The 21,536-nt window shown below is 57.0% G+C and overlaps 3 protein-coding genes across 3 annotated transcripts; all 3 read right to left on the reverse strand.

The window, feature by feature from the left end:
* Positions 1-1,982: 1,982 nt before the first annotated feature.
* HOXB7 (homeobox B7) lies at positions 1,983-4,742 on the reverse strand. Its single transcript, XM_063113255.1, has 2 exons — positions 4,343-4,742; positions 1,983-2,236 (listed from the first exon to the last, which is right to left on the reverse strand). Exons 1-2 carry the CDS (start codon positions 4,740-4,742, stop codon positions 1,983-1,985), a joined length of 654 nt encoding a protein of 217 aa, XP_062969325.1.
* Positions 4,743-7,018: 2,276 nt separating this feature from the next.
* On the reverse strand, positions 7,019-8,546 carry HOXB8 (homeobox B8). Its single transcript, XM_063113254.1, has 2 exons — positions 8,123-8,546; positions 7,019-7,326 (listed from the first exon to the last, which is right to left on the reverse strand). The coding sequence occupies exons 1-2, from the start codon at positions 8,544-8,546 to the stop codon at positions 7,019-7,021; spliced, it is 732 nt and encodes a 243-aa protein (XP_062969324.1).
* An 8,165-nt stretch (positions 8,547-16,711) lies between these two features.
* HOXB9 (homeobox B9) lies at positions 16,712-20,102 on the reverse strand. The gene is made up of 2 exons (XM_063113253.1): positions 19,586-20,102; positions 16,712-16,947 (listed from the first exon to the last, which is right to left on the reverse strand). Exons 1-2 carry the CDS (start codon positions 20,100-20,102, stop codon positions 16,712-16,714), a joined length of 753 nt encoding a protein of 250 aa, XP_062969323.1.
* Positions 20,103-21,536: the final 1,434 nt, after the last annotated feature.

A 21,536-nucleotide genomic window follows, 5' to 3' on the forward strand; every position in this document is an offset into this window, starting at 1 on the left:
AACCAATCCACTTCCCCCTTTCTGTCCGGTGTCTGTCCTTTAAATTTAAACATGCGGGGGGGTTATTATCAAATAAATACTAAAAATCAGCTCTGCAGATCTAACCGCATAGACGCCGTTTTCCAGGTTTTTGTCCCGCAATCGCGGGGTGTTTGGGAGAAGAAAAACATCACCCGGTGTTTCCCAGATTCCCTGAAATACCCCCGTATTTTCAGTTGCGCTGCCAGCGTCCAAATGCAGAAAACGAAATAACCTCCCCGCAAAATGTTTTTCTTTTTTTCTCTCTTTCTCTTTCTGAGCGCCGGAGAAGGTTCCAGGTTGCCGGCGACGCGGAGAGCGGGCAGGAAAGCGCGGAGAAAGCCCCGGCCCGGCGGGCGGCACGACCGGGCTCGGAGCGGCGGGGACGCGACCACACCAGCACCGCTCACATCTCGCTGCCGGGACACTCATTTCCCCGCCTGTTTTAGAGTCTAATTTGGATCGCCTGTGTCAGTTTAGAATGAGATTACTTCAAACAAAAGAAAGTAAAATAAATTGAAATAAAATAAAGGAATAGCCGTGGCCGAAAATGTTTGCCGAGCGAGCGGGAAGCCATGAGAGCCGTGCTGGGGGCTGCTCTGGGCCGGCCTGAGGCCTCTCCTGGCGGGCCTGGCCTGTACCCCGTGCTGCCCGAGAAGCGGGAGGGGATCTGGGTGTCCACCTTTCCTTTCCTTCCGCTCTTCCTCCCGCGAGGCCTAGCATTTTGGATTTCAGCTTTGTGTTTGTTCCCTGGGCGGTGGCCAGATCCTGCAGCCTGGTTTGAAGGCCTGGATGGGAAAGACGTTTTGTGGAACTGTCAGATTTTTTGTTTTGTTCTGTTCTGTTTTGAGAGTGTGTGTGACTGAGCATGGGGGGGCTCATGATGTGTTTATTTGGGGCAGATGTGAATCTATGTGTTTATAAGCCACTGTGTGAACATACATTGGTATATATCGGTGCATCTGTGAGTGAGTGGGAATGTGTGTTTGCTTGTGAGTGTGTGTGAACGTAAATGCATGTGTTCTGGGACTGTGTGAATGCTTGTTTGTGCGTATATGAATATGGGTGTCCATTTGTGACTGTATGTGACAGTGGGTATATTTATGTGTGATGTCAGCCTGTAAATACGTGTGATTTGTGTGTGGAATCGTGTATGCCAATGTGTGTAAAAGAGTGTAAATGGAATTTGTGTGTAATATCGGGGTTCACTACTTGGTATCGCTCAGATCAGGGGGCACCAGAAAAAAAAAAAAAAACAGCATACAAAGAACTAAGCCAGCAGCCGAAGTCGGAGAAGAGAGCCTCTGGGACGCCCACCCATCGCTAGCCCTGACCCCCTCCCAGCTTTAGGGAGACACAGAAAATAGGGCCTCTGTTTATTTTTAATTGCATTTTTATTTTTCCATCCTTCGGATCCACAAAAATGTTAAGGGGGCGCTGGCGGGAGCAAGGAGCAGCGGTCAGGCACAGGGGGTACACGTGAGCTACTAGGAGCTACTAGGTGGGTTCTTGGGGCTCCCTAAGACCCTTTTGGCGCCATTACTGGGAGGGCAGAGGCTCAGGAGGGCGGGGAACCACACATGTTAGTCCAGACCCACAGTCCACAAAGACAGCACCCGTCAAAGGGGGCTTACCAAACAGCAAGATTTTACAAAGACCTTACAATAGCAACATAGAAAGGGGAGGCAAATTCCAGAAAGCTACAGAACAGGTAGATAATGTCCTTCCCATGTTGTACAAAAACAAACGCGACAGACTTTCCTATAGGTAGTATTTTTTTTTCCAGTGTTGAGAAAACAAAATTTCACCTTTCTCTCTCCTTAAACATTTTTTAAACTGCTTACATTTAAATAGTTTTTTCCCTTCCCTATTTGATTTGAGTTTCCTGGTTTCGTTCCCAGAGCTCTGGGCTTCTCCCTCTCTCGCTTTCTCGTCTCTCTCTTTCTCTGCCCTTTCTCTGCCCCTCACTCTTCCTCTTCCTCCTCTGCTTCCGCCTTGTCCTGGCCGGTGGTCCCAGGACCCGCGGTCTTGTTCTCTTTTTTCCACTTCATGCGCCGGTTCTGGAACCAGATCTTGATCTGTCGTTCCGTGAGGCAGAGCGCGTGCGCGATCTCGATGCGCCGCCGCCGGGTCAGGTAGCGGTTGTAGTGAAACTCCTTCTCCAGCTCCAGGGTCTGGTAGCGGGTGTAGGTCTGGCGGCCGCGCTTACGGTCTGTCCCTGAGCACAGTATTTAGAGGGGAAAAAAAATCAGTGAATGCGGAAAACGCCAAGAGAGGGCCCACATCTCTTAGATGCTGTGTATGATTTGAAGTCTGTGGGTAGAAGAAGCCTAGTTTCCCACTAAACCAAATTCTTGCTTCTGTAAGAAGCAATACTCCATGCTGCCCTTTTCCCTCAGTGTGCAGGACTTTCTACAGGACTCCCAAGGCAAACATTCCCATTTCCCATCCAAGAAGTCTTTCAGACTGGAGCCTCGGAATCCAGGCAGATCTAAACTGCTCGTTCTTGAAAGCTCTGCTCCTAAGGGATGTATGTGGCGTGAGGAGAGGTTAATCTTCCTGTCACTCTCAGGGACCAGGGACCCTAAGCCTCGCCTTTTGGATGCTGACTCTGACGGTCTTGGAGGTAGAGGGCAATGGAAACCATGCAAGTGACCCTGCAGTGGGGCTCCGGGCCTGGCCTGAATGTGTTTCCCAAGAAGAAAAGGGGACTAAGGGGCCTCACTGGCCTAGTCCAACACCTGCCCCCAGCCTGTTGGGGACCAAGAAAGAGGTGAGAATTTGCAGATTTCCTTGGAGTGTGGAGTTGGTCTGAGAGCAGCTGCCCTCTAATGACTCTGTTCAGTGAGTGGCTGAAATTCAGCCAGGGCCAGGCTGTCCTGCCTGCCTGCGTGTCTGCCCAGACAACCCAGCACTCCAAAGCAATCTTTGGGCTTCCAGGAAGGTGCAGGGGGAGAGAAGAGACAGCAGCCTGGGTTAGGGCAGAACATGGAGTATCTGGATGGTGGGGGCTAAAGGGCAGAGGGGACTTCCCAGGTTAAGCCCAGAACTCTGGGGATACTTAGGGGAGGTGCTGATGCCAGTCCTGAGAAGGAGAGAGTGGGAGGAGGGGCTACGGGCCCTAATTTCAAATCATATAAAAGCCAAGCTGAAATGTTATGAGCAGAAAAATTTGGAGTTTGATAAATCAACTGGAAAAGCAGTTGGATTATGGAGCAGGTAATGGGACTATGACCACCAATACTGATGTTGTAAGAGTTGGCTTCCTCCTGGCCCCTGACTCTAGCTGGGTTGGGAGCCTCTGGCCACAGGTCTTGGGCCGTCGAGGCCTTGGGGCTGGCCCCCAAGTCCATCTTCCTTGGGGCAACATAAAAAAGGATGTCTAAGCTAGGCTTGGCAAGAGGCCCCATGGAACCCCTGGCTTCCTGGGGTTCCTGAAGCAGATGAGGTCGGTCTCTAAGTCTTGATTTGGCTCCATGGAGTCCTAGCCCCTCCCTCAAGAGGAGATTCACCCTTCTGGAGTGACGCTTCCAAACTTGGCCAATTCTCCTCTAGGAAGGGCACCTGAGGAAGCCAGCTATACTCCCATGAGGCCTCTGCCCCTTTCTCTAATTATCCTGTCCCCCTCCCCCGTTCACTGGGGGGTCAGGACCCTCATCTCTCTTGGCCTCAGCCCCCTCCCTCCACATGCCTCTCTGGCTCTGTATCCCTGGCTAGGTCCTCATCTCCTCTGGTACCCCCTCCTCCTGCCAGGCCTCTAGAGCCCACCTCTAATTGTCCTGATGGGAATAATGGGGGAGCGGGGTTGGCTGGGAAGGAAGGGGGAGGGGATAATTGCTTAGCGATATGGCCCCCTCCCCCGTAGCTTTTTCGAACTAGGGCTGGGGGGGCACACCCAGAGCTGAGATCCCCGGCGGGTAAGGGGGGAGGGAGAGAGGGGGGAGACCCTAATGGCTATTCTCTGCAAACCCCAGCCATCCTCCGCAAGACAAACGGCCTCGTCTCCAGCCCGTGCTGGCGCTGCTGATAAATATTTAAAGCTAAAAGGCCAGGAGGAAGGGTGGGGGGCGGGCTGGGGGCTCGGAGCGCCGCGGCGTCGGCGTGGAGAGATCCGCCGGGCAGCAGAGCAAGCCTGAGAGCACCGAGCAAATATGGGGGTGGGGACGGCGCGCCGGGACCCAGCCGAGGGGTGCCGCGTCCCCAGGCCCACCTGCGGCCGGGAGCACTCCGGACGCGGAAAGGGGCGCTCAGCCAGGAAGGGGGCGCCTTCCGGGAAATGTGCCCCGGCCGCTGCGGCTCGGGATGGCTCGGTGCGCGGCGTTACCTGAGCTTCGCATCCAGGGGTAGATCCGGAAGTTAGTCTCGGCCGCCAAGTCCGAGTCCCTCTGCTCCTTGGCGCCCGGCGCCTTGGCGGAGTCGCCGGGACACACCCCGGAGAGGTTCTGCTCAAAGGGCGCGCAGTGCATGTTGAAGGAACTCGGCTCGAGCCCGTAGCCGGCCGCGTAGACGCCGGCCGCGCTCTGGCCCGCCATGCCCCCCCCGCCGGGGTACAAGCCCTGCATCGAGGCGGCGAAGGAAGCGCCCGAACCCGCTCCATAGCCCGGGCGCTGGGGGTTGGAAGCAAACGCACAAGAAGTTTGTTCTGGGAAGGCTCCGGTAGCGAAAACCGAACTTGCGGCTGGATATTTAGAAAATAAAGCATTCGCATAATACAATGAACTCATAATTTGGCCGGATGATTTGTAGGCAGGGACGTTTTAGTGTCGGTTTTACGAGATTCCTTGATATATTACAGAATTAGAGTCCAGATTTACACCAAAAAGGACCCCCTTTTTCCTCTCCGGACCACGTGACCCTCGCCCACGTGATGTCCCCTCCGCCAATGGCCGGGCAGCCTCCCCACGACTCCCGGTAATGTGGAAAAAATTGTGTGGCGTTGGATTTATAAAATATGATCAATAATGAATGGGAAAGCCGAGCCCTGTGGATTGGGGCTGGGGGCTCAAGGGCCGCTGTTGACCCCCGGGGCTGGAGGCAGCTTGCAAGCGAGATTTGGGGAGGAAGGGATTGAGTGCAAGGGAAAAGAATAACCTCCGAGCGAGCCATCGGGGTCGCACCCCCCCCTCCCCAGCCCGTTACCGAGCGAGAGACCAACGCAGGGACTGAACAGATGCAACTGGGTGGGTGGGGGCAGTTCAGGTCTTTATTAATCTGGGCCAGTTCAGCCCAGCAGGGCCTTTGGGGGAAGTTGGTCCGGTTCTCCCAAGGTGAGGAAGGAAGCGATCCTGGCCTCGCGGCTCTGGCTCAGTGCCCCAGATAGATGGGTGGAGATGGAGGGAGACTTCGTGGGTGCTCCTAGAGCACAGGATCCAGCCCACGGGGCACTGGACGCTGCGGTTTCTGGTGGCTAAAAAATAAAAATAATAATAAAAAAGATTTAAAAGTAAAAAAAGGGTGGGCGGGGAGGGAAAGGAAGGGAGGAGGTGGCCCCCGCACGCCGCTCCCTGTTCCGGGAGGCGGATGCCTCAGTCGAGCGTGTCTGCCCAACAAGCAGATGCAGCGAAGGAAGGAAGGCGGCGAGTCATGGCCTAGGAGCTGGGCGAAGGTGGCCACGTCCCAGCGAGTCACGGGCGGGGAAGAGCGTCTGGCTTCTCCTCCTTCTCCCCCAACCAGAGTCCGAGAAAAATAAAGATATCAGCGTGCTCAGCAGCCCTGCACTCCACCTTTATGTGCAACCCCCCAACACACACACACACACACACACACACACACACACACACACACACACACACACACACACACACACACACACACACCGAAACAAAGAGGAAAGTGGCGGGGGCGGGGGACACCACACCAGCTCAGGCGCATCTCTCCTGCGCGGCCTGTGCGCCCGGGTCTCCGGGGCCGGGCAGCCTCAGAACGCGAGGGGAGGGGGTTTCTCTTGCTCCCTCCCTCGTTCCTCTCTCCTCCAATCACGCGCGGCCGCCTCCCTCACCCCCTGCGCCCCTGGGCCGAGGGACTCGCACCACCTGCCTTCAGCCCCCGCCTCCTGCTCTCGGTGGCCTCGCCTCTGCGGGCGCAGGAGCCCGGTGACCCGCTCCCCCCAGCTCTGCTAGGCGCCCCGGAGCAAATGAGGAGCGCGGGCCGGGCCAGTCTCGGGTTGTCGCTTGTAAACTTTATTGTAACTCTTCCGCCCTTTTCAGGCGCAGACAACAGAACAAAGTATAGAGGAACAACAAAATATATAATTAGCCCTCCCTCCCCCCCATAAAGCAATTCACGGATACAGGATACATTCTCTTCACAGTAAACCTAAGAACACTTTTAACAATTGCCCACAGCGCGCATGCTAACTAAAGTAACCTCTTTTGAGAAACACTTAAGACGAAATTGTCAAACCAAAGGGGGGGGGTGGGAGGAAAAGAGAGAAGCAAGAGAGAAAGCCAGCGAGCTAGGGGGACAGCGGCGACAGAGAGGTTGGGAGGGGAAATGAGGACGGAGAGAGAGAGAGAGACAGAGAGAGAGAGAGAGAGGGAGACAGAGAGAATTACGGCGTGAATAGGCAGTTTCATGTTGTTGGGAGAACTTAGCAGAAATCGGTACCTTGGTCATTACAAAGAAGCACGTTCAAAGGAAAAAAGACCATTGCACAAGGAGGCTTTTTACACAGGGCGGGGCGGGGGACGGGGGCTCAGCCGGGCCGCGGCCGCTCACCCTCGTCGGGCGCGGGAGTCCTTGCTCAGGATCCCCTTTTCCCCCGGCCCCCAGTGGAAGGGAAGGAGACCCACGGTAGCTCACACACAGAAGCTATTACGAGATACTACCACTAGCGGGGACTGGCGCGGCGGGGGACGCGGCGGTGGGAGGCCCGGCTCCCGGCTCCGCGGGCGCTTGCGGGGCCAGAGCCGTCTCGGGCGGGGGCGGGCGGCGGCGGCGCGGTCAGGGGACCGGCGAACGTGCGGGCGGCGGCCGCGGCCCTGACAGTCCCAGCTGGAGCCTACTTCTTGTCGCCCTTCTGCGCGTCGCCCTCCTCCGCCGCGTCCGGGGCCCGCTCCAGCTTCTGTTTCTCCAGCTCCTCCTGCTCGCATTTGCTGCTGGGGAACTTGTCTTTGTTGTTCTCTTTTTTCCACTTCATCCTCCGGTTCTGGAACCAGATTTTGACCTGTCTCTCAGTCAGTCCCAGCGCATGCGATACCTCGATCCGCCGCTTGCGAGTCAGATAGGGATTAAATAGGAACTCTTTCTCCAGCTCCAGGGTCTGGTAGCGGCTGTAGGTCTGTCGGCCTCGCCTGCGTCCGGCGGCTGCTGGGAATGGGGGAAAGGGCGAGACAGAGGAGAGGAGAGGGGAGGGGAGGGTGGGGGAGGGGACAGAGACGGAGAAGGTTGAAAGATTCGTGAACCAGCCTAGGAGACCAGCATAATAAGGGCAGGGGACCTTCTACTCCTGTGCGGGGCGGGGGACGCAGGGAGGCCGCGGTGGGCTGGGGGGGGGGTGGCGACTAGACACCACTGAGTCTAAGGGAGCCAGAAAGGGGGAGCCCCCTCCCCTGGTAACCAGCACCAGAGCTGGGTGGGGGATGGTTTAAAATCTACTAAAAGTGCCATAAACTTTAGAAGGAAGGATGTGAAGGAGGGGGAAATAAGAATAAAAAAGCCCGGGTGGGGACGAATGGACCCACCTTGAAAAGCCCCCCGAGCCTCTGCCCCAGAAGAAAAGTTCTTCAGGGTAATTAAACTATAAAGCAATTGAGAAGTGCAAAAGTTGAGCGCCCCCACTCCCACCACCCTCTCTCCACCACCCCCCATAAAACAGTAAAAGAAAAAAAAAAGGGAAGAGAAGAAGAAAAGTAAGGCAGGGTGAGGGGTTTATGGATTCAGGAAATGTCGTTAGCGACCCCCCTTCAAGGGAAACAAAAAAGAAAAGGGAAGAAAAGAAAGAGAAAGAAAGAAGGAAGGAAAGAAAGGAGAAGCAAGGCGATGGGAACGGAGCCGGCGAGTCTTCCAGTAGCTGGAGGAAAGGCACCCGGCCTGCCCGGCCCCCTGCCCGGCCTTGGGCCCTCCCGGCCCCCGCCTGCCCCGGCTGGCCCGGACGCGAGCTCACCTTGCGGGCGCATCCAGGGGAAGAGCTGTGTGGGCGACGGGCTCTGCTCCGAGCCCTCGGCCTCTTCGCCCAGGCCGCTGGCGGCGGCGAGCTTGCAGTCTGCGTACTGCACCAGGTCTGGATCCTGCGCCCCGAACAGGCTCTGGCGCTGCAGCGGGTCGTAGCCGTAGAAGTTGCCCGGGTCTCCGTGGCACGCCACGGCGCACGGGTTCTGCTGGTAGGGAGCCGTGGACAGCGACGATGGCCCGTGGTAGAACTCCTGGATTTGCGACGGGTGCTGGAAGCTGCCGCCGCTGCTGGGACCATACACCACGGTGGGTCGGCCGCCCAGGTCCTGGGCGAAGCCGCAGTCATAATAATTGGGGCGCAGGGACTCCCCGGTTTTGTATTTGGAGAACAGTGAGTTGACGAAATAAGAGCTCATTTTATTGAATTTTGAGGCGGCGGCGGCGGCGGCGGAGGCTGTAGTTGGGGGCTGTTGGGGAGGGGGTGGGGAGGGGGAGAGGGAGGGAGAGAGAGAAAAAAACGCGGATTCGCCGGCTCCTAGTCACCCTCGCCAGGAAAGGAGAGGAAAGGGAGGAGGAGGAAAAGAGAAAGAAAGAAAGAAAGAAAAGAAAGAAAAGGCAAAGAAGATCTGGAAGCCGCCACACTTTTTGTGATTTCCAGGAATAGAAAAGGACAGAGAAGCCTCCAAAAGTCTAAGCTCGCATGGCAGCCGCGGCTGCTCCCCCCACCCCCACCCCCACCCCCACCCCCCCAAAATCTACCGCCACTTAAAGAGGTCCTCGCTTTACATTTCGAAGAAGGGATGCCAGTTCATAAACAGTTTTCGGTGATTTACTTCCCTGCAAATGAGTTGTTTCATATTTTGCACTGTCTTTTCATGATCATTTGCATCCATTAGAGACCCCGCATCCTATTGGCTTCTCCGTACTCCTCCCGGACAGATCGCAGGGCGAGGGCGAGAGCGAGAGAGCGAGCGAGAGAGAGCGAGCGAGACAGCGCCAGGGAGTGAGGGGAGAGCGGGAAAAAGGAGGGGAAGAAGGAGGGGAAAAAAAAAAACACACCCAGGGAGAGAGCGGGGACGAGGGGGAGACGAGACGGGGGGAGAATGAAGGCGGATTAAATCTGCTTAACTACCTACATTAATGAGGTATCTCTCGCCTCACAACAAATCAAATACCTTCACCGACCACCCCCAAAGACTGATGTGGGGGAGTCACGGAAGAAGCCGGGCACACGCACATGCACAGCGCGCCAGGCGTGGGCACGCTGTTAATTTCGCGATTTTAACGAGGCAATTGGAGTCTTTCTAAATGTCAGGGTCGCTTCGGAAAAATGTAAAAGAACACGGTTTAATTGCGCCGAGTTTTAAAAGGTCCTATAAATGTAATTGGTATTTTAATACAAGTTATCAAATCATACAGCTTCCTCTCCTAAACATATTTTCAAACAAACGAGGTAGTCATATTTAAAGCTTTAATGATCAATTTCCTTATTATTGATAAAGGTTTAACTATCGTGTGGAGGGAATTGGCTGGGTAACCGGCCCCCCAAAAACGGCTGTAAACTCTTTAACAAACTATAAAACGCAATAAAGCCGGAGTCTGTTGTTGTTTATACCGCAGCGCATAAAAGCTGTTAGCATTTTACGAGTTCTTTCCTCTACAGCTATAAAACTGCAGCTTCGATCGCCCCCGCCGCCTGACTGCAGCACGGTGGGGGTGACGAAGCCGAAATGAGAATGATTATGCGTTGGGTTTTTTTTTTTTTCCTTCGGTGCAAACGGTGACTTTCCCGAGATTTTCACCTCCTTTGGCCGTGGGGCAAGCACCTGCCCCCACCGCCACTCTGGAGCCCCCAAACCGTCCCCTCTTTGCCCCACCCAGGCCACTCACACAGCTTTCCCTCATTAGACAAATAAGGAAGGATTTTCTGTGGAGAAGGGGTCTGAGAGGCTTTGAGAAAGGACTGGGAGGGGGAGAAGAAACTTTCTGGTTAATGGGCAGTGGTGAGGCACAGAGCAAAGTTCGTGTCGCAGCTGCCGATTCTGCAGTTCTGCACAATCTCGGCTTTCTGGGGGGAGTGGTGAGATGCCCGTGGCGGGGGGTGTCTCCTGAAGGCGCTTGGGCCCAGTCAGTGCTTTTGAGGGCAGACTGTGTGAGGGGAGTGGAGGGGTCTGACACCCACTGGGGCTGCCCCACACCTGCACACAGGCCTTGAGACCCAGTGGCCAAGCCCAATTGGCTCCCAACCTTCCCCAGGTCAATCCTCCACACCTTCCGCAGTGCACTCAGATGAGAGGGCACTGCCAAGCCCATCAACACATCAGAAGGAGGGAAAAATGATGGAGACTGCTGCTAGGCACCCAGGCCCTGGCCTGTGGCCTTGGTGCCCACTATCCAGAGCCCTTGGCTGTCCTAGACAGTATCTGCAAGGTGCATGTTGGGGGGGTACCTATTAGTCTTCGGTGTTCCCAAGACCCTTTCAGTCACTGTCACTACCTAAACTGACCTTGGGGTGGAGGGAATTTGCATAGAGCAAGGCCAGTGAGCCCCCCAGTTTCTCTTCTTTCCTTGGGGAGCCTCCAGTTAAACCTGGCTCTCCCTACAGGCCTGAGGACCAGAGGCCTGAAACAGAGGACACAGGAGCAAGTTGACTGGGTGTCACACTCGTTGGCCGCCTTCCCTGCCTACCAGACCCGGTGGTGGAGGTGGCCAGGCTTTAGAAGGCCGCAGGCTGAGGATCAGAACCAATGGCCTCCTGAAGCAGCTGACCGGCAAAGGAAAGGAGAGGGGGAAAGGAAAGGAAAGAGAATTTTTGGTAATGACGATGGAGGCTTTACAAATACATTCAATCCATTGTTTATTCAGGATACAGTCGTTGGCTTTCAGAGGGGCACGTCTTGGGGACCCATATACCCCTATCTTTGTAAAAATGAAACTATCACTTTTTCCAAGGGAAGGTTACCAGGGGTCACGTACTCCTTCAAAAGTGAATCCGGAGAATGGGAGAGGGGCTAAAAGGAAGAGAGAGAGAGACAGGAGGTAAGGTGGGGAGACGACCAGCGTCTTGAATTCCCAGCGTGTGGCCGAGGGGGCGGCGAGGCGGCGGAAGGCTGAGTTAAGTTGTTGCCGAAGAAGCGAACATTTTTATCAAGTGCGGGGGGGATTTTATGGTCATGATCTGAGGACTCACCGGCGAGGTAGAAATTCAATGGCTTGTTCTAAATCATCCCTACACCCGTGCCAGAAATTCCTGATGGAAGGAAAATGTTTCTATTATAAGACAAAACAAGTAAGAGCCAGGAGATAATTTATAAACACCCAACGGAGCGCAGATTTATTAGCGAAACTCAAGTCGAAGAGAAACTCCGCTTGCCTCTTTGCACCTGGTCCTGGGGGGAAGAGAGGCGAGGCGCGGCCAGGGTCGTTTTGCGCGCGGTGCGGTGCCTACTTTCCCCGCGGGTTTGTCCGGATAGAAGGCACGGATTGAGCTGGGCTGGGACGAAATTAAGAGATTTGGAATCGAAGGGGCTATGGGCAAACAGAGCTCAGGTCTCAGGAGGAAAAGTGCCCCCGGAGACCGGGCCTCCACTTGCTAAATTACGAAAGAACCTTCGTCCCCCCAGGTCTGCCCGGGGCCGGGCCTGGGCGCGCGGGAGCCGCGGGCCTCACCTGGAAGCCGCGAGACGCGGGGAGAACCGAGCTCCTGTCCCCACGCCCATCCGGAAAACGCGTGTTATCTTGGCAGCCCAATGTGGGGCGCGCAGAGCATCCCGAGGAGATCTCCGGGCCTCCCCGCACCCTGCCGCCCTGGGGACGGAGCCCCTGCTCCCTGCTCCGCGTCGGGGTCGCCCGGCGCGCGCCCAGCCCAGACCCGGGCGCGTACAAAGGCTCCGCAGCCCGCGCCCGTGCCCAGCCGCCCCGCCGGCTTGCAGCACCTCGGAATCGCCGCAAAAGCCACGGCCTCATTACCCTCAATCGGGGGGCCCGGGGCCGGCTGACCCGGTTCCCCCTGCGGCCGGCGTGGGCGGCTTCCTCTCCATCCGCCCTTCTCCTGCTCGCCCCTCTCCTCTGACCTGCTCACCCGCATCCACGGACAGGCCTGTCGCCCCCCTCCACGGAAAACCCCATTTTTTCCGACTCAATTCTCCTTTGCTTTGGACCCATTATTCCTGTTATTACTGTCATTCCCCGTTTTCACGCATTTGTCGCCCCACCGAACACAGCAACCCGGCGAGAAGCACTGCGCGTTCCTCGTGGGGGAAATTCAGAAAATTGACTATTTGACTGGAAGGGGGGACACCACTATATCTGGAATCTATACAATGGGGGGAAAGGCCATAACGAACCCTATATTTTTATTACGTGCAAATTATTCATGACTTTTGCTAGCGCTCAGTTCGGAGATTCAGGGCCGACCACGGTGCCGTGTGAAGCCGCCGGCGTCCGCCGCTGCCGCGCAGGGGATTTTCACGTGGAGCAAGGGTGCCATCTAGCGGCCACCCTGCGAAAAGGCGCCGCCGCCACCGGTTCTGCCGGGTTCTCTGAGAGCCAGCCGCGGAGACCGGAGAGAAACTTTCATGATTAGCAGAAAAGGGGGAGAGAAACGAGAGCGGGGGAGAGAAAAGTCATCGGAGTCAGGAAACGGTTCATGAAACTGTGCAGTAAGCTAAAAAAAAAGGGGGGGGGAACACGGGGGTGGGGGGAGGAAAAAAGAAGCCATAAGCTTTTTTCTTTCAGGCTGCCTCCCCGTGCCCCGCCTCCAGCCCCTAATTTCTGGCGGAGGCCGCCAAGCGCGCGCCTTTTATGGCCCGTACAAGGGGGAACTGAGCACTTTTCAAACCCCACACGATTGTTTCGGATTCCGAGGAGGGACAATTGGGCTTTTTGTTGGGGGGGGGAGGAGGCCCGAGAGGACGGGGCGGGCTTGCCTGGCCCCCCGGACCTGTGCGCGCGCGGGTGCGGGGGCTTCCCGCTTGCGACGCCGGGTTCTGGAGGGGGTGTGAGGAACAAAGGGTCCGGCTGCACTGGCGACAAGCGCGCCCTTGCCTCCGCCTTCCCGCCTCTCTCCACCTGCCCCCCGGGGGCCCCGGGAGCCCCGCGCCCTGGGCGGCTGCGGTGGGGGCTGCCCGCCTGCGCCGGGCCCACCCACTCCCCGCACCAGGCCCCGAGCCCAGGCCCAGCTGCGGCTCTCTCGGCTCCGGAAAGTTTCCCCTCAGTGTTTGCTTTGCTGCTGTTTAGTTTCTTAACCTTCAGAAATTTATACGCTATAAACTTTTATAGCGGTCATATTCTTTTATTGCCGCGCGCACACGGCCCCGGATTCCTCTCCCGGCTTCTCCCTGCCTCGCACCCTCGCCGTCTCCCTCTCTGAATCTCTCTTTTATGACAACCGATTTCCCCATCTCCGGCTTTCGAGCCTCCGCATCCTCGCTTTTGTTTGTCTTTAAAGAAGCCACCCGGGCTCGAGACCCAGACGCCGCCGCCGGAGGCCCCGCCGGGCGCCCTCGCCCCCGCCCCGCAGCCCTGCGTCCGGCTCCAGCCTCGTCTTTTTGCGTTTCCATTTGGCAGAAACTGGCCTTCCCGGCTCACTGTCAGCGCCGGCGGGGCCCGGGGAGCCCAGGATGGGGAGGGAGCCTAGTCTACACCGGCTGTAAAGCCAGATCCATTTTATAACCCTAATGGAACCCCCCTGGGAGGGTGCCCGTCTTGGCCTGCCCTTCCCCGGAGCTTCGCTTTCTCCTGCCTCCTGCTCTCTCTCCGAGCAGTTCATCCTTTTCGTTCCAGAGGGGTAGACCTGGCCTTTTCACTTGCAAGCAGCCTTCACTTGGGCCATACTTTGTCGCCACCTCTATCCCAACCCGCAGGGTCTCTGCAGGCTGCAATGTTGCCAGGGTGGGTCGGGTGAGAGGTTCTGGCGGGGGCGGGCGTCCGAGCACCAGCCAGGTAGAAGGGAATCCTAACGCCTGGGCGAGAAAGGCAAGGCTGCCGGGGACTGCACTCTTCACAAGAGGCTCTGGTGGGGACACCACAGTCTGAGAGACACAGAAAGGTGCCTCTCAAAACCGAGTTTAACTCTGGGATACGCTTTGGAAGGGATTTTTTTTTCCTCCCAAGATATTTCTGTTCACCAGTCTATGTCCTCCCCTGGCCTTTGGCAGCTGTTTTCCCAGTCCTCAGCCTCTACCAAGCTCAGCCCGCCTCAGACCAAGGCTGCTACCCTGTGGCTCAAATTGGAGCCTCAGACCCCAGGTGGGAGCCAAGAACTCTAAGGTGTTCATTCCCTTTGAGTGGAAGGAAGGAGACACTAGCCCTCCTGAGGCCCCTGTCCATACCCAGCCACCCTGCTGCAGGGAACAGAGGAGGGAAGTTGTTGCCTTCCTCCGGTGCATGCTCTTTCAAAGTGGCCAGGCCCAGGTGATGTCTTCCACCAGCTGAGGGAGAAACTGCTTCCAGGACCTGCAAAGCAGACCTTGCCTTCCCTCTGGCTCTCAAGCTGGTGGGGAGGTCTCCAGTGCAACTTTCTTTGGAAGAAGACCCCATTGCTCCCAGGAGACCCAGTCCTCTCCCTAAACCAGTATTTCCTTTCCTCCCCCACCCCCCAAGCCTCCCAGTTCTCTTGTTGGAAGGCTCTTGGTCAGTGTAAGCAGTGGTCTTGAGACCTTGGGTCCTGGACCACCCCTCAGCTTCATCAGAGCAGGGAAGCTGGCTCTGCAAGGTCTAAGGAGAAGCCACCTGCGCACAGCAGTGTCTCTCTTTTTTCCAACCTGTGCTCCTGGGATCTCTACCTATGGTCATGTGGGGAGAGCCAACACAGAATAAGACACAAGCAGAGATCTGTTTTCTAGAGTGATATATATTTGGGGGGATTTTTTTGTTTTGTTTTTTTCTTTTTCCTTCCAAAACAAACAATTAGAGCTCTAGGCCCCTTTCCCTCCCCACTCCCACCCACAACCCTTCCATATAAGCGACAACTGAAAACAGGCGAGACAATCACCCTCAAAAAAATCACAGACACAAGCACAATTTCACGACAGCCACCGACAAAGCAAAAAAGTTCTACTGGAATGTCCCCTTGCAGAGTCAGGAGAAGCAGGAGCAAGAGTCCACGGAATTGGAGGGGATTGAGAGGCGAGGGAGCAGCAGGAGGAAGGGAGGCAGAGAGCAAGCTTCTGCCGGATGCTTAGGTGCGATTTTGCCTCTTTCCTTTGCACGCGGGACTGTTCCCAGCAGCGTGCGCACGCACCAGCCACGCAGATCGCCATCCAGACCCGTGTCGCGGGAGGCAAAGCCCAGCCATGGGGCCGGTCTCCTTTGGCGCTGGGGCACGCGACTGCCGAGCCCGGGGCTCTTCCGCGTGGGTTGAGAAGCGGGCAGGATCGGGAGGAACGCGCCGAGCTCTGCGCTCTGGGGCCGTTGTTCCTTCCTGTCTCCGACAATTTACCCCAGAAAGGCTTGGGGATCGATTCACAGTAAATTCTCCATAGGACTCTCCTGAACTGGCCTTGCTGTCTACAGTGGGGTTGACCTGGGCTTGGGGGGAGGTGGGGTGGAGGGTTTTTCTACAAGGGGCGGCTTGACTCGCTGGTGCAAGGTGGATTTGGCCGAACAGAGTTAATTTCAGAGCTGCGGAGGACGCGGAAGAAAGCAGGGCTGGTGGAGCGCAGGAGAAGCTACAGTCTCTGTCAAGTGGGGCACAGAGAAACAGGAGGAGGACATTGTCAAGGCTTTACGACCCACAGTTTGACCTCCTTTTGTTGGAAGGAGAGAACATCATGCAGACTTAAACATTTCCTGCAACAAAATGGGGGGGGCCTGGGGGAGCTCCACCTAAGATACCTTCATAAAATCACTTGCTGACTTTTCTTGCCCTTTGTAGTCCACCAGCTTGGGGACTGACTGCGTTTACCCCATCTGTCCCTGGGCCCCTGCCTCAGGGTGTAGTTGGCGATTCCATGGGGACGGTATTGTGGTGCTGGGACCTCTGGGCTGCAGCGCCTCACTGAGTACTCTGTCTGTAGACAAGAGCAGAATCCAGGCTCGCCTGATGGTCTGAGGACTGTTCTGCCCACTTTGGTGTGCAACGGTCTGCATTTAGGGTGTCACTTCATTTGACTACATGGTGGCTGTGAGCTTTCCCCATTATTACTATGGACTCCAGGCTATATGTATGTGGGCATCTGCTGGGCTGTGTGCAGTTGGAGTGTCCCTGGGTGACTTTTGGATAGGTGCAGAGAGGGAACAGGCAGGCTTGAAGTGAGGGGCTTGGGGCTTCCCTCCCAAAATTACAGGGGATGCTAGGAGCATGACTAGGGTCCCTCCTTCCTTGTGGCCCATCACCTTCTTAAGAACCAACTATTTCTACCTTCTAAATCAAGAAAACTTCCTCCTGCGGCCCAGGGAGAAGCGAGGGACAGGTTAAGGGCAAAGGAAAGGAGAGAGATTCTAGGTGCAGATAAAGGACTTTGAAGAGAAAGACTTCCCTTCCCCATCCACTTGAATACACTCCAGACAGCAGTGGCTTTGGAGCCATCACATAAATAAAAGTGAGATGGGGAGGGTTGGGGAGGGCTGGGGGCCGTCTTTACTCTTTGCCCTGTTCCTTATTCATTTTCTTCATTTTCATCCGTCGGTTCTGAAACCAGATTTTGACTTGTCTCTCACTCAGATTGAGGAGTCTGGCCACTTCGTGCCTACGGTCCCTGGTGAGGTACATATTGAACAGAAACTCCTTCTCTAGCTCCAGCGTCTGGTATTTGGTGTAGGGACAGCGCTTTTTCCTGGAAGAGCGAGCGTGCAGCCAGTTGGCAGAGGGGTTGGCTGAAAGAAAAGCAGGGATAGAATCAAAGAAAGGAAGGGGGTGAAGGGCCCCAGCCAAGAGGGTGCACTCCTGGTCTCTACTCCCCAGCTGGCACTGGAAAAGGGGGCAGTGAGCCTTCAAGCTCCCAGAAAGGGTCCCAGAGATGGGCCAGCTAAAGACACCTCCAGGTGAGAGATTACTTGGAGAGGATAGAGCCAAAGGTGTGCCCAGGCTTCCTCAGCTATTCCAAAGCTTTTCCTGCCTCAAGTTCTCTACCAATCTTCCTCCACTTGGGTCCAAACTGGTTAGGACTCAGGTCAAAGCCCAGAATGGCTGAAGCCCACTACCAGCACCCCCAGACTGGCTCAGGATATCTGATCTGAAGGGTCCTGGCTCTAGGTTTGGGAGGTGAGAGGAGGCATTGGGTGGGGGAAGAGAACTTCTGTTCAGCCACAGACAAGAGACCTCTGAACCCTTTAGTCCTGTCCGTGTACACCCTGCCTTAATCACAAGCTTGCACCTCCAGGCCACATGGCCGCAGGCATATATGTCTGTGTAGATATCCCCCCACCCCTGCCATCACCACACACCACAAATATGGGTCCATACTTAAAGCCAAAACCATCCAACACACTCCAATTCACATGCAACCCAATTGCAACCATTTATCAACTCCAGCCTGTGGACAGGGGAGCTCCGGGGGCTCACGGATAACTAATGGTAGCAATAGTCTCTCTTCTGCTCCTGCTCAGCTCGCAGTTTGGTTAACACAAGTTCAGGGAAATTGGGGAGCAAAACTGTTCCAATCCCAAGGTAGGGAGTCAAAATTGACCTAGGAGTAAGAGAATGCCCTTCACAGCACACCTAGCCTTAACTATGGGGGGAGGGGGGCAGAGAAAAGAACCATTGAGTAGAAGAGGGGCGAAAAGTAAACAGAAATATATATATGAGCCTCTCTGCTTCTCCTTGCCGTCTCTCCACCCACCCTGGAACTCAGAAAAGTCGCCAAATAGTCAAGCCAATTAAAAATATCAGCCACCCTCTACCAGCTTCCTTCTCCCCAAATGAAAAGCATTGCATTTTTTTTAATTCGGTTCATCCTACACTAAGTACCGTGTCTTACCAATTTGCAGTGCTATTTCCTTAATGTGATTGCCTAGGATGAGACCCGCAGCCGCATTAAATATGAAAGAGGGGAAAAAAAACTGTTAATAATTGATCCCAGCCAAATGGCCATCTTGGCATAATGGGTTTTCCAGGCAGAGTTTGGGGGTTTGGGTGGGGGGGGCCTTGTTTGGGAGTGTGTGTGGGTAGGGTTGGGAAGAGTGGTGTTCCCCGAACTCCAGCTGTTATGATTCAACCTGGCAGGTTGGAGGTGGCAGGCCTCGCAAGGACCTCCAGAGAGTGGGGCAGTTCTTTACTCTCCAGAAGGCAAGGACTCCCCAAAGGGCCCAGGGGGCTGCTCTGTCGCTGGGAAATCTGGCAGAGTAAGCAGAGACTTAAAAATCTGACCCCCTACTCTCCCCAAAGACTAAGGGGTGAGAACTTGACCCTCTAGCCTGCGGATTATTGTTTGTATCTAAGAACTTCCTAACTGATTTGCTCTTTTCAACCTTAAAAACAAAAATACGGTATAGGAGAACCCCCCTCCTCTCAGCCAGCAGCGCCTCCAGGAAATTAGCCAGGTTGGGGTTCTGGCGGGGGTGCTTTTGGAGGAGTGGCAGGTGATGCGAGACTACCTAGGAAGGGTAAAGTTCTCCGCCTCTTCACAACCCTCTCCTCCTCCCACCCCTCCTCTCCCCCGGGTCCCTTCGGAGGTCTCCTCCACTCCAGCGGTCGGCCCCGACATGCCGAAGCGATTCCCCAACTCCCCGCGAGGCGGACAGCTCCCGCTGGGGCCAGGGAGCCCCCGAGGAGCGCAGCGGGAGCCTCAGGAAAGGAAGGGGCGACCCGGCCGGGATGCCGGGGAGGGGAGGGGGCCGCCGGAGGGAAGGCTCCCGGGGAGGGGCCGGCACATCCGGGGAGGGGGCTCAGTCACCGCGTCCCGGGCTTCCCCCGCCCCTCCCGGCGCCGGCTGCGGACTCTGCGCGGCTACGGTGCGAGATCTGCTAGGAACGATCCTCCGCCAAGCTGTTGCATCGCAAATAAAATCCTCATGAGCCCCCTCCCCCTTCCCTTGGCCGGCTTTCACGGTCTGCGCGTGGCGCGGCGAGCTCTGCCAGCCGCGCGGTCGCGGGCAGCCCGGTGCGCTCCGGCCCCAGCCCGCGCGGGCTCCCGGCCTCGCTGGCCGCCGGCCCGGCCCCCGCCAGCTCCTCTCCCGGCCGTCGCCGGTCTCTAGCCAGGCTTCCAGCCGGGGCCTCCGGGAGAGAGGGGGCAGGGAGGGTGAGAGCAGCCAGTGGGTCCCTGACCCCCAGGTCCCCGCAGGATCGGGAGGAGTGGGGGCGGCGCTCCAGCAGCGGCCTCAGTCTCCCCTTCTGGGACACGCAGCTCTCTGCCCTCCCCCCCCGGCTCGCTCCCTTCCTGCCTCTCTCCACCTCCCCTGCCCGCGCTCCGGCCACCGCCGCCTTTTCCCTCCACATTGTCCGCCGTTTATTGCCTCTCCGTCCCCTCCCCCGCCTGGCCTTCGGCCTGGGTATTTCCTCACTTTTTATAACTTACTTTGATCCGGCCTCTCTTTGTCCTCGCTTCCTTCGCAAATTTTATTGTCCCCGTAGCCGGGTCTTTGATTAGACAGGACGGCCTCCCTGCCCGCCGAAGTTTCCAAACTGTACTCGGGCGTGCCCTGCTTGAGCAGCTCCCCAGGCGCGCCCAGCAGCGGCTCCGCCTTCACCGCCGCCTGGCCCTGCCCCGGGGCAGCTTCGCCGCGCGGCGCGGGCTCCAGCCAGGTGCGGAGGTACCTGCTCTCGGCCGGCGGGACGCCCTGGGGCTGGATGTAGGGGTGGTAGACGGACGGCAGGCTCCCGGACGCGTGCGGGCTCAGCGGCGCCCAGGAGGCGCCGAACACCGGCGCTTTGGGCTGGAAGCTGCACGAGGGGAACTCCAGGTGCTCGGCGTGGCCCGGCTGCCGGGGGCTCGCGTACTGGCCGGAAGGAAACTTGGCCGGAGGCGCGTCCTCACTGTCGTGACTTATGATCGAGTCGACATAATAGCTGCTAAGCGTCCCAGAAATGGACATTCTCAGACATTATCCGGGCGCTCGCAGGGGGAAGGGAAGCGCTCGCGCGGCGGCGCCCAAGCAGGGAGAGGTGGCACCCGGACCGGGGTGAGGGCTTTCGGACGCGACCCCCCCAGCCCCCCACCCTCCCACCCCCACCCCTGCTCAACTTCGCAGCCAACAAAGTACAGTGGAGCAGCCCGGCTCAGCGCTCCTTGCAAAATGATTGGTCAAAGTTTTTCCGACTGCCTGATAAAGCGTCAGCTCCGACATAAATCAATCGGGCGAGGGGGCTGCGCTCGGGCTGTCATCCGTCCGCACCGCATTCCATATCGAGGATGGATTGTTTTATGCTGATGCAATGTGCCATCACGTCAGGGCTCCGGCGGCCACGTAACCTCAGCCCGAGCTGCTGGCCGCCCCCCCCCCCCCGCCTTTGCAGGAAGGAGGGGGGAGTTCCCGACGTGGGGCGGCGGGGGCGGCGGAGAGGCGGAGGGAAGCAGCGGGCCGCCTCGGGAGGGACGCGAGCTGTGGAGCCCTCTCCCCAGGCGGGCTGGGGAGGGAGGGAGGGACACGAGGGCAGAGGGAGGGACACAGCCTCAGCCCAGGGAGCTGCCAGAGAGGCCCGACGGGATAATTAAAGAGGAGGTGGCCCTGTCCCCCCCCCCACCTACACACACCTCCACCTCCACCCCGCAGGCCCTCATTTCCTCTCCTCTGTCCCCTTGACAGAAGATGTTTATTAAACGACAACAGCAGCAGCAACCCACAGGAGATGAAGTCAAAGGGATGGGAGAGGAGTTGGGGATTGTATAGGACGTTTTCTGCTTTGGAGGGGGCTCTCTGTGCACTATTTGGGGAGATTGACGTGACTGGGAGCTTCCCCGGGTGCCTCAGTAGCTGAGGGACAAGGAGCCAGGGGAGTAAAACGAGATGAGTGTCCAAGAATCCACTGTCTATCCTGAAATTAGAACCTACCTGAGGTTAAAGGGATTCATCAGGCCCTGAAAACTTGAGCCTACAAAAGAGTTCAATACAACTAACCAAAGCTGCTTTAAATTTCTTGGGCCTGTCCCCGGCCCTGGCCAGAGGGACGGATTGGGGGGGAGCACAGCCATTTCTCCTTTCTTCCACTGAATAACGTTCCAGGCCACTAAAATTGTCCACAGGATGGAGCCGAACGTGAGAAAGGGTTAAGGGAACTTCCTTGAGGTGTCAGCAGAGCAGAGGCTTGGGAAGGGGTCCCGAGTTTTCCCCCCTTCCACCCAGAGAGGAAGGAGCCGGGCCGAGTTCTCGACCCTTGTGTCCCGCTCCTCTCTCCGGGGATTGCTGCTCTGAACGACTTCCCCACACGGGTATCGGGCACCAGCGGGGACAGCGAGCCCGCGGACTCAGTCTCTCGCCCATCCGCTGCCTGGCCTCCCACGGACCCTCGCTGGAGCTTCCAAATAGCCC

This window comes from Cynocephalus volans, chromosome 10 (assembly GCF_027409185.1).
Source record: "Cynocephalus volans isolate mCynVol1 chromosome 10, mCynVol1.pri, whole genome shotgun sequence".
NCBI lineage: Eukaryota > Metazoa > Chordata > Mammalia > Dermoptera > Cynocephalidae > Cynocephalus > Cynocephalus volans.